Source organism: Hemitrygon akajei, chromosome 21, assembly GCF_048418815.1.
Source record: "Hemitrygon akajei chromosome 21, sHemAka1.3, whole genome shotgun sequence".
Lineage (NCBI taxonomy): Eukaryota > Metazoa > Chordata > Chondrichthyes > Myliobatiformes > Dasyatidae > Hemitrygon > Hemitrygon akajei.
Genome location: NC_133144.1, coordinates 60,202,283 through 60,218,557, shown reverse-complemented (window position 1 = coordinate 60,218,557; position 16,275 = coordinate 60,202,283). Strand labels below are relative to the sequence as shown.

Here is a 16,275-nt window from a genome sequence, read left to right as displayed (position 1 = left end):
CTTCTGAACCTCTTTACCTCAAAAACTTCCTGAGGGGCAACATTTGTATTCTAACCTTTCTCTGGTAGGTTTCTTTATTCAATTTATTAGTTACTACCTTGTATTTATGCCCCCTGGCTTGAGATTCACTTTCAAGCTGAGAATTTTAAAGCCCTTGATCTGGCTTTACAGTTCTGAGGAAAATTGCCACTAAATCCATAATCTCTCTGCCAAAACACACACACACTCAAAGATGTTGAGATGTTTGCATTGTTCAGAAAGTGAAGAGCAAGGGGATACTGCAAAATAAGGTACCGGTCACATAAAACTGAGGTATGAAATCAGTATTTTTTAAAATTTGATTTTATTTAGAGATACAGCTCGGAACTGTCCCTTCTGGTCCTTCAATCTGCAGCACTCAGCAACTCACTGATTTAACCCGAGCCTAATCGTGGGACAATTGAAGCACTCTGAGGAAACCCACACGCACATGGTAAGGAACATATAAACTTGCTTAAAGAGGATGCTGGAAGTGAAATCTGTGCGACTGAGCTGGGAGAACCACTACAGCGCATCTTCAACATGAGCCTGGAGCAGAGAAGAGTACCCAGACAGTGGAAAACATCCTGTATTGTCCCGGTACCGAAGAAACCACAACCAAAGGAGTTGAATGACTTCAGACCTGTTGCCTTGACGTCGCACGTGATGAAGACCATGGAGCGGCTGATAATACAGAATCTGAGGCCACAAACCAGGCACGCCCAGGATCCTCTTCAGTTTGCGTATAAGGAGAAGGTGGGAGTGGAGGATGCTATCACGTATTTGCTGCACAAATCACTCTCTCACCTAGAGGGGGTCAGTTGTGCTGTGAGGATTACATTCCTTGACTTCTCTAGTGCCTTTAACACCATCCAGCCCAAGATCTTAAGGCACAAACTAACAGAGATGGGAGTAGACTCTCACATGGTGGATTGGATAGTGGACTACTTGACAGATAGACCTCAGTATGTGCGGTTGGGAGACTGTAGGTCTGACACGGTGGTGAGCAGCACAGGGGCGCCGCAGGGAACCGTACTCTCTCCGGTCCTGTTCACCCTGTACACATCAGACTTCCAATATAACTCGGAGTCCTGCCATGTGCAGAAGTTCGCTGATGACACGGCCATAGTGGGGTGTGTCAGGAATGGACAGGAGGAGGAGTATAGGAAACTGATACAGGACTTTGTGATATGGTGCAACTCAAACTACCTGCGTCTCAATATCACCAAGACCAAGGAGATGGGAGTGGACTTTAGGAGATCGAGGCCTCATATGGAGCCAGTGATCATTAATGGAGAATGTGTGGAGCAGGTTAAGACCTACAAGTATCTGGGAGTACAGTTAGATGAGAAGCTAAACTGGACTGCCAACACAGATGCCTTGTGCAGGAAGGCACAGAGTCGACTGTACTTCCTAAGAAGGTTGGCGTCATTCAATGTCTGTAGTGAGATGCTGAAGATGTTCTTATAGGTCAGTTGTGGAGAGCACCCTCTTCTTTGTGGTGGCGTGTTGGGGAGGAAGCATTAAGAAGAGGGACGCCTCACGTCTTAATAAGCTGGTAAGGAAGGCGGGCTCTGTCGTGGGCAAAGTACTGGAGAGTTTAACATCGGTAGCTGAGCGAAGGGCGCTGAGTAGGCTACGGTCAATTATGGATAACTCTGAACATCCTCTACATAGCACCATCCAGAGACAGAGAAGCAGTTTCAGCGACAGGTTACTATCGATGCAATGCTCCTCAGACAGGATGAAGAGGTCAATACTCCCCAATGCCATTAGGCTTTACAATTCTACCGCCAGGACTTAAGAACTTTTTAAAAGCTATTATTAATGCTTTTTGAGATAGTGATTTAGATGTATATCATATTTTTTACTGAGTTAAGTATTGTATGTAATTAGTTTTGCTACAACAAGTGTATGGGACATTGGAAAAAAGTTGAATTTCCCCATGGGGATGAATAAAGTATCTATCTATCTATCTATCTATCTAATCTGAACTCTGATGCCCTGAACTCTAATAGCATCGTGCTAACTGTTATGCTGCTGTGGGAAATTGTAAATCACTAGAATGCTATGTCTCTGAATAGTGGAGGCCATATCGATACATATAGTTAAGGTGGAGATAGATACATATTTCAAATCTTCAAGAATTGAGAGTTATGGGAAACTGGCCCAGAAGATGAGGTCAGCAAAGATCAGTAGTGATCATGCTATAAGGCAGGATAAATCTGAGGGGCCAAATAGCCTATCCTGCACCTATTCTCTTGTGTTCTTGTGAGAAAAATCCTTTGAGCACTGAGTGAAGAACATATCAATCAAAATATTGAGTACAGGAGATGGGATGTCATGTTGAAGTTGTATAAGACATTGCTGAGGCCTAATTTGGAATATTATGCACAGTTTTGGTCACCTACCTACAGTAGAGATGTAAATAAGGTTGAGAGAGTATAGTAAATATTTATAAGGACGTTGTCCGGGTGCAGGTCTATGAGGCCATGCAGTTTAGTTTAAATGGTTTGGCATGGGCCTGTTTCTTTGCTATATGACTCTATATTGGGATGGTAACCAAAAATGTGCCATACGATATGTATGGTGTTAAAAGTTAAGATGAAGTGATTTTAGAGTGGGCATTTCAAACTTTGGGCAGTTCCACCTGTAGACATGTATGGATAATGGGCAAAGGGTGATGGCTGAGTTGGAGGTTTGGAGGTGGTCACAGTGGTGGAACTTAATCAGAGAATTCAATGAGGAACACACACAAAAAGCTGGTGGAACGCAGTAGGCCAGGCAGCATCTATAGGAAGAAGTACAGTCGATGTTTTGGGTCAAGACCCTTCGTCAGGACTAATGGGAAAAAGAGATAGTAAGAGATTTGAAAGTTGGAGGGGGAGGGGGAGACCCAAAATGATAGAAGACAGGAGGGGGAAGGATGAAGCTAACAGCTGGGAAGTTGATTGGCAAAAGGGATACAAGGCTAGAGAAGGGGGAGTATCATAGGATGGAAGGCCTTGGAATTCGATGAGGAACTGTTGTAGGGCAGGAGAAAGTTAGACATGGGAGGAATAATATTGAGAAGAGATTTAAAAACAAGGATAAACATTTAAAATTGAATACACACTAGGCCAGAATTGATGGGGTGTGGTTATATGAGGCAGGGTACACAACCAATTGGGAGTGAACATATTTATTAAGGATTAGAATCTCATGCCCTTCTTACTGGTACTGATAATAATCCAATACATTGTTCAGAATTAAAAGGTGACTGACAAGATGCATTAAAATGTGAAAATTTGTACTTGGGAAAAGTAGACAGGGTAAATGCAAGCAGACTTTTTCCCACTGAGGTGGATGAGACTACAACTAGAGGTCATGGGTTAAGGGTGAAAGGTAGAATGTTTAAGGGGAACATGGGGGGAAACTTCTTCACTCAGAGGATGGTGAGCGTGTGGATCGAGCTGCCAGTGCAAGTGGAGGATGCAGAGTCAATTTCAACATTGAAGAGAAATTTGGACAGGTATATGGATGGTAGGAGTATGGAGGGCTGTGGTCCGGGTGCAGGTCGATGATACTAGGCAGATTAATGGCTAGGCATAGACTAGATGAGCCAAAAGGCCTGTTTCTGTAGTGTAGTGGTCTATGACTCTAAGTGGGCCAGACTGATAGAAATGACCACATTTACAGGATGGTGCTGGTGAACCACGGCAATGTGTTTTGGGCTGTTTACAAAGCTTCTAAATACATTTCTTCTGAATTATTCTCACTGCAAGCTGCAGCCTGTAATTACCCCCTAAGCAACCATCTTAATGAACTTGTGATTTCATGATCTGAAGGACTCAGCAGACTTAGCTCTCAAGCACACAGGAGCAATATCTTTAAACGAATGAAGGTACATTGCCGTGGCCAAAAGAGAGGGAGGAGGGGTGGACTCCCAAGTCAGACTGAAATGCTGCAGAAAGAAGCTTCCTCTACCCTGCATCTTGTTAACAAATTTACAGTCACTGGAGACCAAAATTGAGGACCTCAGGGCAAGATTGCTGTATCGGAGGGAAATGACGAATTGCTGTTCTGTGTGTTTCACGGAGACATGGCTCACCCCAGACATGTCAGGTATGTTGGTAAGATCCAAGGGCTTCTCAATACATTGGATGGACCAGATTGCTGATTCAGAGAAGGCAGAAGGTTAGGGTCTGTGTTTCATGATAAATTCTTTGTGATGCTTGGATGTCATGGTTTTGTCTGCAGACAAAATCACCTGCAGCACCAGGGGTCCCACCACAGTCAACCACTGTTACACTACGAATAGGAATGCCTTTCATTCCATCACAAGACCACATTTTGAGAAATTTGATCACTTGGCTGTCCTCCTATCTGCATACAGGCAGTAGCTAAAGAGCAAGGATCCAGAGATAAGGACAACAAAGAGGTAATAGCGGAAGGCAGAGAAGAAGTTCGAGGATTGATTCGAGTCGTTAGATTGGATCAGTTCAAGGACTCAGAAGGTCTGAATGAAAATACCACAATTGTCATGGACTTTAGAAAAACAGTCATAGATGATTGTGTCCCCACAAAATCATTCAGAATCTTTCCTAATCTAACCTTGAATGAACCGTGAGATCTGTAGTCTGCTGAGAGTCAGATCAGTGGCATTCAGCAACACACACAAAATGCTGGAGGAACTCAGCAGGCCAGGCAGCATCTATGGAACAAAATACTGTTGTCGTTTCAGGCAAAAACTCTTCAGCAGGACTGGAGAAAAAAAGCTGAGGAGTAGGTTTAAAAGGTGGGGAGGGGGGGGAAGAGAGAGAGAAATGCCAGGCAATTGGTGAAACTTGGAGGAGGAGGGATGAAGCAAAGAGCTAAAAAGTTGATTGGTGAAAGAGACAGAAGGCCATAGAAGAAAGAAGGGGGGGGGGAGCACCACCAGAGGGAGGCGATGAGCAGGCAAGGAGATAACATGAGACAGGGACAAGTAGATGGGAAATGGTGAAGGTGGGGGGGGGGGGTGTGGAGACATTACTGGAAGTTTGAGAAATTGATGTTTATCCCATCAGGTTGGAGGCCACCCAAGCTGAATATAAGGGGTTTCATGCCATCAGGTTATGCCTCCACCTTCCCCCCTTCACCGTTTCATATCCCCTCGTCCCTCTCTCCTGTTATCTCTTTGCCTGCCCATTGCATCCCTCTGGTGCTCCTCCCCCACACCCGCTTTCTTCTTTCTTCCATGGCCTTCTGTCTCTTTCACCAATCAACTTCCTAGATGTCTGCTTCATCCCTCCCCTCCAAGTTTCAGCTATCACCAGGCATTTCTCTCTCCCCTGCCCCCACCTTTCAAATCTACTCCTCAGCATTTTTTCTCCAGTCCTGCCGAAGGGTTTCGGCCTGAAACGTTGACTATAGTCTTTTCCATAGATGCTGCCTGGCCCGCTGAGTTCCTCATGCATTTTATGTGTGTTGCTTAGATTTCCAGCACCTGCAAATTTTCTCAGTGGCATTCAGGTCTAGTGACCAAATTAAATACAATAGGTCCAGGAACTATCTCTGGAAAGTGATCTCTGTGCAAAGTGGCAATTCTGCACCAAACATGAATCTCTGAAAGAAGCTCAACAGGTATGACAGGGCTTGAATTCTATCACCTCCTACAAAGTAAAACCAAGTGAGAACAAGGCTTTGCTCCCAGATGAGAGCAATGCCTTTTATGCTCATTTTGACCATCAAAACATGGAGTCACCTTCACAAACTCTCACATCCCCAGACAACCCTGTGATTTTGGTCTCTGAGGCTGATGTGAGAGCATCCTTCAGGAGAGTGAACTCACAGAAAGCATCCAACTCAGACAGGGTACCTGGCCGAGACCTGTGCTGATCAACTGGCAGGAGTGTTCCCAGTAACTTTAACTTCTCACCTTGGCAATCTAAGGTACCCACCTGCTTCAAGCAGGCTTCAATTATACCGGTGCCGAAGAAGAACATGGTAACCTGTCTTAATGTCTATCATCCAGCAGCACTTACATCCACAGTGATGAAGTGTCATGAGAGGATGGTGATGAAACAATATTAACTCCTGCTCGAGAAGTGACTTAGATCTGCTCCAATTTGCCTACTGAAGCAACAGGTCCACAAAAGATGCCATTTCATTGGCTCTTCATTCAATCCTGCAACATCTGGACAGTGAAGATATATACATCAGGATGCTCTCTATTGACTACAGCTCAGCATTCAATACTATCATCCCCTCAAAACTAATCAATAAGCTTCAAGTCCTAGGTCTCAATACCTCCTGTCCAAATGGATCCTCATTTTCCTAACTTGCAGACCCCAGTCAGTTCAGATTGGCAACACCTCCTCCACAATCTCCCCAAGAACAGATGCATCACAAAGCTGTGTGCTCAGCTCCCTGCTCTACTCGCTTTATACTTATGACTGTGAAGTTAAGCAAGCTCCAATGCCAGATTCAAGTTTGCTGGTGTCACCATTGTCGTTGGCCAAATCATAGGTGGTGGGTGATGAATCAGCTTATAGGATGGAGATTGAATATCTAGCTGAGTGATGTCACAACAACTTCTCACTCAATGTCAACGAGACCAAAGAATGATTATTGACTTCAGGAGGAGAAAACTGGAGGTCCATGAGCTCATCTTCATCAGGGGTTCAGAGGAGAACAGGGTCAGGAACTTTAAATTCCTTGGTGTTATCACTTCAGAGGATCTGTCCTGGATCCAGCCATTACAAAGAAAGCATGGCAGTGACTGTACTTTCTTAGAAGTTTGCAAAGATTCAGCATGTTAAACTTTGACAAACTTTACAGACCTGGTATGGAAACACCAATGCCTTTGTATAGAAAGGTCTACAAATAGTAGTGGATAGTAATGGATAGAGCCTAGTCCATCATGGGTGAAGCCCTCCCCACCATGAGATATTTACATGGAGCGCTGTTGCAGGAAAGCAGCATCCGTTGTCAAGAACCCCAGCCATTCCAGACCATACTCTCTTCTCACTGCTGCCATCAAGAAGGTGGTACAAGAGCCTCAGGACCCTCAACATCAGGTTCAGGAATAGTTATTATCCATCAACCATCAGGCTCTTGAAATAGAAGAGATAATTTCACTAAGCTTCTCACCCCATCTCTGAACTGTTCCCACAACTTATGGACTCACATTCAAGGACTCTCCATGTCACATTCTTGATAATTTATTGCTTATTTATTATTATTATTTCTTCTTATTTTTGTATTTGCATAGCTTGTTGTATTTGCACATTAGTTGTTGTCTGTCCTGTTGGGTGCTGAATTTCATTAATTTTATTGTGTTTCTTGTATTTTCTGTAATTGCCCACAAGAAAATGGATCTCAAGATTGTATATGGGACATATGTGTATTTTGATAATAAATATACTTTGAACTTTGAACACTTACCTTCAGTCACCCACACAGTTACATAGAATGGCAGTAGGCACTTCAATTATGCAAACCATCAGGCACTCATTCAAACTAATCTTATACCAGTCCCAATTCACCTTTCATCCACCCCTATTCTCTTGCCATGCACTTGCACTAAGGTAGTAGTATAGTTAATTAACCTATCACCTGGCAGGTGGGAGGAACTGAGAGCTCCTTTGGGGAAAATTGACAAGGTCATGTGAAGAACGTGCAATCTGCACACACAGACAGTAGCTGAGGTCAGGATTAAACCTGAGCCTGGGACAGCAGCACTCACTAAACAACTGTGCTTCCCTCACAAGAACAAACACGAGGAAATCTGCAGATGCTGGAAATTCAAACAACACCACACACAAAATGCTGGTGGAACACAGCAGGCCAGGCAGCATCTATAGGACAAGCATTGTTGACGTTTCAGGCCGAGACGTCGACAGTGCTTCTCCTATAGATGCTGCCTGACCTGCTGTGTTCCACCAGCATTTTGTGTGTGTTGTTTCCTCACAAGAAGATAGTATAGGCCACCAAACCCTTCATATCTACTTTGCCATGCTGATCTATGCCAGCCTTGACTCCTTTTTTGTGCAAGTTCTCCACAGTCTCAATTCCTCAATCGTTCAAATATTTATCTGCCATCATTTTAAGTATTTCTAATGAACTAGCCTTTATCATCATCTAGGGAAGGAATTAGAAAGACTTACTATCTCAGTTTTAAATAATCAGCTTCATATCTTGTAATTATGTCCTTATTCTTGACTCTCCTGCTAGTGAAAATATTGGGTATATAAACATAAACACAAGAGATTCTGCAAATGCTGAAAATCCAGAGCAACATACACAAAATGCTAGAGGAACTTAGCAGGCCAGGCAGCATCTATGGAGAGGAATAACAGTCAATGTAATGGGTTGAGACTCTCCATCATGAATGGGATATAAACAGTAAATACACTATTTCCATAAACAGTAGGTCTATTTCTTGGGAAGCCAAATCACACAGAAAGCTGTATAAAAATCAACATACTCCTCATCTTGCTATCTGAAGCAATCCAATGCAATTAAAAAAATCCAAGTATTTATGTTGGCTACATTACAGGATTCTTAATCTGTGGATCCACAGCAGACCCAATCTCACTGCACAATTGCCCTAACACTTTTCTCACAATAGTGCAACTCCCTTCCTACTGGAGGGAAGCTGATCTATGGATCAATTTGATAAATGGAAGTTGGAGTGACCCAAGTATGAAGTGGAAATTTAACATTAAATATCCACTTCAAACCAAGGTCATTCCAACCTCAGCCATCATACTGCACTGTGAGGATAATGCATACTTGAAGGCAGTGTCCTAATTCATTGTCAAGAGAGCAGGTGGAATCTCATCAAAGGTGACTTAAAGCTCAAAATGTGATTTGTTGAATGCAGGGCTGCTGGGGTAGAAAGTGAGCAAGGATAAATAAGATTCCATCTCCAGTCACATCCTCCTCTCCCTGTTCTTTTCAACTTTCCAAAGGGATTGATCCCTTTGTGACTCCCTGGTTCAACCTTCTACCTCCACAAACCAACTCTCTTATCTTGGGATCTTCCCATCCAATTGGGAGGAACATGTAATGCCAGTCATTTTACCTTTAATCTCTTGGCCATCCAGGGGCACAAACAGTTCTCTCAAGCCAAGCAATTACACTTGCGCTTTTTCCAATGTAGCGTACTGTATTTTGGTCTCACCACATGGTCTCTGAGGAAGTCAAATGCAGATTGGATGACAGCTTTAAAGAGCACCCACATTTGTTCTGCAGGAGCAATCCTGAACTTCTAGTTGCCTGTCTCTTTAATTCTGCATCACACCACACTATCATTTATCAGTCCGTTGCCTCAGGTACAACTGAAGCTTGAAAAATTGCAGTTCATTTTACATCTGGATATGTCACAGCTTTCCAAACTCAATATTAAATTTAACAATTTCAGATCACACATTTTCTCTGTTTGTTTCAGTACTGGCTAGTAAGTATTGCTGTAGGTCATCACACTATAACATTAACTGTCTTTGCTAACTTTGATCTGCCTGGATTTCCTACAGATTTGATCTGCAGTTCACAGATTTTACATGCTCCTTAATTTTCAATCTCTTTAATCCATGAACCAAAGCAGTTTATTACCAGGGCCTTATTGGACTCATCCTACAAGCAATATTTCCTTTTTCCTATCTACCTCTGTCCAACCCTTCTTGATAATGCAAAATAACTTGTTTTCTATTTTCCTCAGTTTTGGACCTTGAGACTCTATTTATCTTACAATAGAAGCAGCCTGTACCTGCTGAGTAACACACACAAAATGCTGGAGAAGCTCAGCTGCCTGACCAGAAGAGTTCCTCCAGCATTTTGTGTGGTGATCTGGATTTCCAGCATCTACAGAATCTCTTGTGTTTATGTACCTGCTGAGTGCTTCCAGCAGGTTTCTGCTTTTATTTCAGGTTTCCAACATCTTCAGTCATCCTGGGGCAAGGTTTTAAATGACCCTGAAAGCATTTCTATGGGTAATGTCTGCCAGTTTTGGTGGAAGACGTTTGTGCTATGTTGGGCTTCAAAAAGTTCAGCGGCAGTCAGCATCCCAGGGGAGAAACTGTTCCAGATAAAAGCAGACTCCAAGACCAGGAGACCAATGAACTCAGGTGGATCACCAAATGAGCTCAAAGTCCAGGTCATAGTTTGTGTTGGAATGAGCATTTAGGGGATGCAGGCACAAGTAATCTACAAAATGGACTAAAAAAATCTATATCCTCTGACTTATTGGACACATTTTGACACGAGCTAATTGAAGAACAAACACTAGTTTGAATACACAAGATATTCTATAATATGGTATTAGCAAAATGTTGATGGATGCATGGTAGCCTAGTGGTTAGCACAATGCTTTACAGTACAAGTGACCCTGGTTCGATTCCCACTGATGCTTGTAAAGAGTTTGTAAATTCACCCTGTGACCACATGGGTTTCTTCGCAGTGCTCCAGTTTCCTCCCACAGTCCAAAGATGTACCAGTTGTAGGTTGATTAGCTATTGTAAATTGTCCTGTGATTAGGCTAGGATCAAATTGGGGGATTGCTGGGCAGCACGGCATGAAGGGCCAGAAGGACCTGTTCCGTACTGTATCTCAATCGAGCAACCAATAAATAAATAGATAGATAGATAGATAGATAGATAGATAAATAAATAAATAAATAAGCAAGCAAGCGGTCACCAAAGTTGAAAACTAGAGACTACGTAGTTAAGACCATCCAAGGCAGACATCTTAATTGAACAGCCAAAGACAATAACTAATTCAAAACTAATAAGGCTACATTTTTGCTCACTTACACAAGAACATAAGAAAGTAGGCCATCTGGCCCATCAAGCCTACTCCGTCATTCAATAAGATCATAGCTGATCTGACCATTGACTCGTCTCCACCTACCTGCCTTTTCCCCATAACCCTTAATTCCCCTACTATGCAAAAATCTAACCAACCTTGTCTTAGATATACATACTGAGGTAGCCTCCACTGCTTCATTGGGCAGAGAATTCCACAGATTCACCACTCTTTGGGAAAAGCAGTTCCTCATCTCTGTCCTAAATTTACTCCCCTGAATCTTGAGGCTATGCCCCTAGTTCTTGTCTCACCTACTAGTGGAAACAACTTTCCTGCCTCCATCTCATCTATCCCTTTCATAATTTTATATGTTTCTATAAGATCTCTTCTCAACCTTCCAAATTCCAGCTACAACAGTCCCAGGCAACTCAATTTCTCCTCAGAGTCCAACCCCTTCATCTCTGGAATCAATCTGGTGAACCTTCTCTGCACCATCTCCAAAACCTGTACATCCTTCCTCAAATAAGGAGACCAGAACTGCAAGCAATACTCCAGATGCAGCCTTATCAGTACCCTATACAGTTGTAGTATAACCCCCCGCTCTTAAATTCAATCCCTCTAGCAATGAAGACCAACATCCCATTTGCCTTCTCGATAAACTGCTGCACCTGCGAACCAACCTTATGCAATTCATACTCAAGCACTCCCAAGGCCTTCTGCACAGCAAGTATGCTGCAATCTTTTACCATTTAATTAATAATCTGATCTTCTACTTTTTCTTCCAAAGTGGATGACTTCGCACTTACCAACATTGTACTCCATCTTCCAGACCCTTGCCCACTCACTTAACCTATCTATATCTCTCTGCAGACTCTCCATATCTTTTGCACAATTTGCTTTTCCACTCAATTTAGTATCATCAACAAACTTAGATACACTACACTAGGTCCCCTCTTCTAGATTGTTAATGTATATCATGAACAGTTGAGGGCCCAGCACCGACCCCTCGACACACTGCTCACCACTGATTGCCAACCAGAGAAACATCCATGTATCCCAACTCTCTGCTTTCTATTGGTTAACCAATTTTTGATCCATGCTAATACATCACCCCCAGCTCTATGCATCCTTATCTTATGGATGTCTTTAATGTGGCACTTTATCGAATGCCTTCTGGATATCCAAGTAAATAACACCCATCTGTGTCCTCCATCCATTGCGCATGTTATATCCTCAAAGAACTCCAGTAAGTCTGTCAAACAGAACCTGCTTTTGCTGAATCCGTGCTGTGTCTGCCTGACGGATCCATTTCTTTCCAGATGCCTCGCTATTTCTTCTTTAATGATAGCTTCAAGCATTTCCCCAACTACAGATGTTAAATTAAATGGCCTATGGTTACCTGCCTTTTGCATATATCCATTTTTAAACAGTGGCGTGACATTTGCCCTCTACCAATCCAACAGGACCCGCCCAGAGTCCAGAGAATTTTGGTAAATTATTACCAAAACCTCAACTATAACTTCTGCCATTTCTTTCAGTACCCTGGGATGCAGTCCATCAGGACCAGGGGACTTGTCTATCTTTAGGCCCACAAGTTTACTCAGCACTACCTCTTCAGTGATAGCTATTGTATTGAAGTCCTCACCTCCCATCACATCCATATCATCTCTCTTTGGCATGTTAGACATGTCCTCTACAGTGAAAACCAACACTAAATAGTCATAAATAGTCACTTATTCACAGGGACCAAACCAATGACATGTGTTGTTAATTAGATATCAGAATTTGAATAATTCAAAAAGAATGTGAATTATCAAGTTATATACTGAGACAGGAAACTTATAACTCTTTAAAATGCATGTCAGATCTTGAGTGGCAACATTCCCAGAGGGACACAACAAACCCTGGGCCTTTTTTTCATCATCCATGTGGCTGTTGAGTAAGAAGTGTCAGATATCACTAACTATATAAATGCTGGTAGCCAGTTAAACATTCCAAAACATAGTTGCTGCAACAGTAAGTATAATCCTCTACACAGTCATTGTAAGATCTGTGTTAAATTCTGATGGTACTTTGATCTCCAAGAGTGGTGAGACATCGGCCTTTTATCATATTTATATTATATTTATCATATTTAAATTACAAAATGTAAGTGTGGTGAAAAAGAATTTAAAAAGCTTGCATACTATTTTTCTGTTTATACACATTTCTGTTACTGATTATATATGTTCCTATCAGATTAAATAATTAGCTGACTGAAAACACGTCTGAATTTTAAACACAAGAGATTCTGCGGATGCTGGAAATCCAGAGCAACACACACAAAATGCCGGAGGAACTCTGCAGGACAGGCAGCAGTTATGAAGCAGAATTAACACTGGATTCATTCCTCTCCAGAGATGCTGCTGCCTGACCTGCAGAGTTCCTCCAGCATTTTGAATGTTGCCCTGGATTTTGAAGCTGACTTGATACTTTTTTTTGGTTCATCTAGTAATGATCATGTTCATAGACCATAATGTGGTATTATTGAGAAAAGTAGAAACTCTCAGAGTAATGATGAATGCTATTCTTCCACATCAGTCAGACCTGATAAGAATGGGAGATATTTGTGAACCATATATATTTTGTAAAGTTCCCTCACAACAATGGTCACCAATTCTAGCTTTTCTGTTCCAAATCGTTCCATTTACTGAATTTAACCTCCCCTGCTCACCCATCGAATTTCAACTAGTATCTCTAGTTTATTACTCCAGTAATTTAATCATAACGGTAGTGTTTTCCTCCAAATGGTAATTGTAAGTGTATGGGTGTGGGCCACACATGGAATGAATAGCACGAGAGGGCAGCACGGTAGCATAGTGGTTAATGTGACACAATTACAGCGCCAGCAACATTGGTTCAATATCGCCACTGTACATTGTACATTCTCCCTATAACTGCATGGATTTCCTCTGGGTGCCCTGGTTTCTTCACACATTCCAAAGGTGTACTGGTTAGAGTTAGGAAGTTAAGGACATACTACACTGGCACCAGAAGCATGGCAACACTTGCAGGTTGCCCCCAATACAACCTTGAACATTGGTTCCAATGTTTACAATCTACACTATCGACCCATACACACCTCCTCTTTTGTTTATAAAGCTAAACTTTTCCATGTGTAATCCAGCTAATCCTTTTCTTCTTCTTTTTATATTAATCGCCTCCTGAATAAATTATACTAATTGTCACTATCTCTCTCTAGGGTTCTACAACTCTGCCCTATTTACCATGAATCTTCCAAGAATGCATATGTTATGACCTTTTGGTGACAACATTTTGGTACACAAAAGTGAGAAGAGAATGAATCCCATAGCTTACCTTGATTGCATATTGATTATGGAGATCCTTAGCATAGGATGCTGTATAGTAAACTGCATCACCTGCCTCACAGCAAGGTTTATCACTAGTCAGTCTGAAATCCGACCAGTTATCCAATCCAAAGCGAAGCTGGTTCTTTTGACCCTCCATGAACTTGTCCTCACATTTAGCTGCTAATTTCTTTAGAGAGTCGGTGTGGAGATTTCGAATCTTCAGCACCACCTCTTCTTTGTTCTCTATCCCTTTGTAGAGTGCGTGTCTTTGTGGCTTCTGTATGCTTTTACCCGATCTTTGAGGAAAGCGGTTTTTATCAGATAACGAATCCAAGCTATTTGAGCACCTCTCTTTACTGTTGCTCATGGTGAGGCTACATATGCTATTAGCTGTCGATGATACACTTGCTTTTGCAGTTGACTTGCCCACTGCTCTGTCTAGTGAGTCCCCTGACTCATTGTCACATATCCTGGCATCTGAGCTGACTGATGAACAAGCACTTGATGCATCCCAGTTTGTATCCCCAAGATAGTCAACATCATACAGTGGATTTGCCAAATTTACATTGTGTCCAGAATTCTTCACTTCTATCATTTTGTGGACATAGTCCTTTGATGCTGGATCAGTATTTGCTCGGATTATTGTCTTCTTTGGAAGAGGTGGCGGTGTTGGCTGTGTCTCGGACATATTTTCCTGTTCTACAAATCCTCCAAATGCGATGGCATCATCTGAAGCCCCTTTCACTTGCCTCGGCTGCTTCAGGGGTATCATGTTGGCCCGCGATTGTCCTATGCAATTACAAAAACAGATTTAGAGTAATAGTACAGTTAGATAATGCCTCTTTAACTGTAGGGGCATTAAAAAGGTACATAAATATAACTTCTGACTACTATGTTAAGAAAACAAATAAATGTTCAAAATGAATGTTGGAATTTCATAGACTAGACCTTTAATCTTGAAACTGCATCAAGACTCCACACAAGCATTCTGATCAGCAAATTACAAAGACCATAAGTGGAGTGTACTGGAACTTCACTGCAGTCATAGTCAATTATTCCACTATGGATATAAAATCCTTGACAGTTCTGATTTATAGTCACATTGATTCATATATTCATAATGAGTAAGCTGCACCATTAACAGTTAAAATCTTTATAGCAGCAGCAGACTGCCAGATATATCAGTTTCAGTTTAAAAACTCTTTAATTTTCGTTGGTGTATCTCCATATTTTTCATCCCTCCTCTCTGTTGGTAGTTCTTTGATGCTTCTGCAATGCAGCAAGCACTTTTTAAATAAAAGAAACAAGTGCCTTCTGTAGGGAACTGATACCAAAATTATCAGGGAGTTATCACAGTGATCACAAATTTCAAGATTACTGGATTACAGATCTAGTTGTGGAATGGAAAAGGTTAGTTATAGAGGCGATTAATAAAATGCTTGTGTATGAACAATGATTTTTATATGAGTTATGAGACAGAAAGAGAATATAAAGAATGTTTAAGAGAAACAGTTAACCTGATACGAAGAGTCAGGAAGAGCTGAAAGATTAAATAATTGTAGAGAGCAACAAGAATTACTTAATGCCTTGGGCAAGCACTATACTCAAATACAAAATTCAAATGAAGAGAGGTGCTTTGCAAAAGTAAAATAAAAACCACAAATTTAAATGACTTTGAAAAAATAAGGTTTCTGTGAAAAGCTTCATTTAACAAACAAACATCTGCACAAATGTCCCAATTTGCTTGAGTTTAATGTGCTTATTCTGAATTGCCGATTGTTTTTCACTGCATAGATTTGACATCATGTTTCACTCCCTTATAAAATATTACTGCTTAACATATCTCTCCTCCGGTAACCAGTCTTTAGTGAAGACAGACATAACGCTTCACATTCCATGTTGCTATTGACAACACAAACATGTCTTGGCTGGTGAGAGTATTAACACAAATGTTCTCAATGCAGACCCTGTTAAACAATTACACATGGCTACAGAACACTTTACAGCAAGCAAATGACCATGTACAATGTTATAATAATGATCGCACATTGCAGGGCAAGAGACAAACTATTTCTAATAATGATACAGCATTTCTATCTGCAAAAAAAATTACAGCCATACCTGGAACTCATTGCATCAA

At 41.6% G+C, this 16,275-nt stretch overlaps 1 protein-coding gene across 4 annotated transcripts in view; it reads right to left on the bottom strand.

Moving 5' to 3' along the window:
* The window catches only part of peak1 (pseudopodium-enriched atypical kinase 1), a 227,253-nt gene that overhangs the window by 8,178 nt on the left and 202,800 nt on the right, over positions 1-16,275 (bottom strand). For all 4 annotated transcript variants that reach the window (XM_073025541.1, XM_073025542.1, XM_073025544.1 and 1 more), the window contains one exon: positions 14,143-14,924. In XM_073025541.1, coding sequence (XP_072881642.1) covers positions 14,143-14,924 — 782 coding nt within the window. The remainder of the gene's footprint in view (positions 1-14,142; positions 14,925-16,275) is intronic.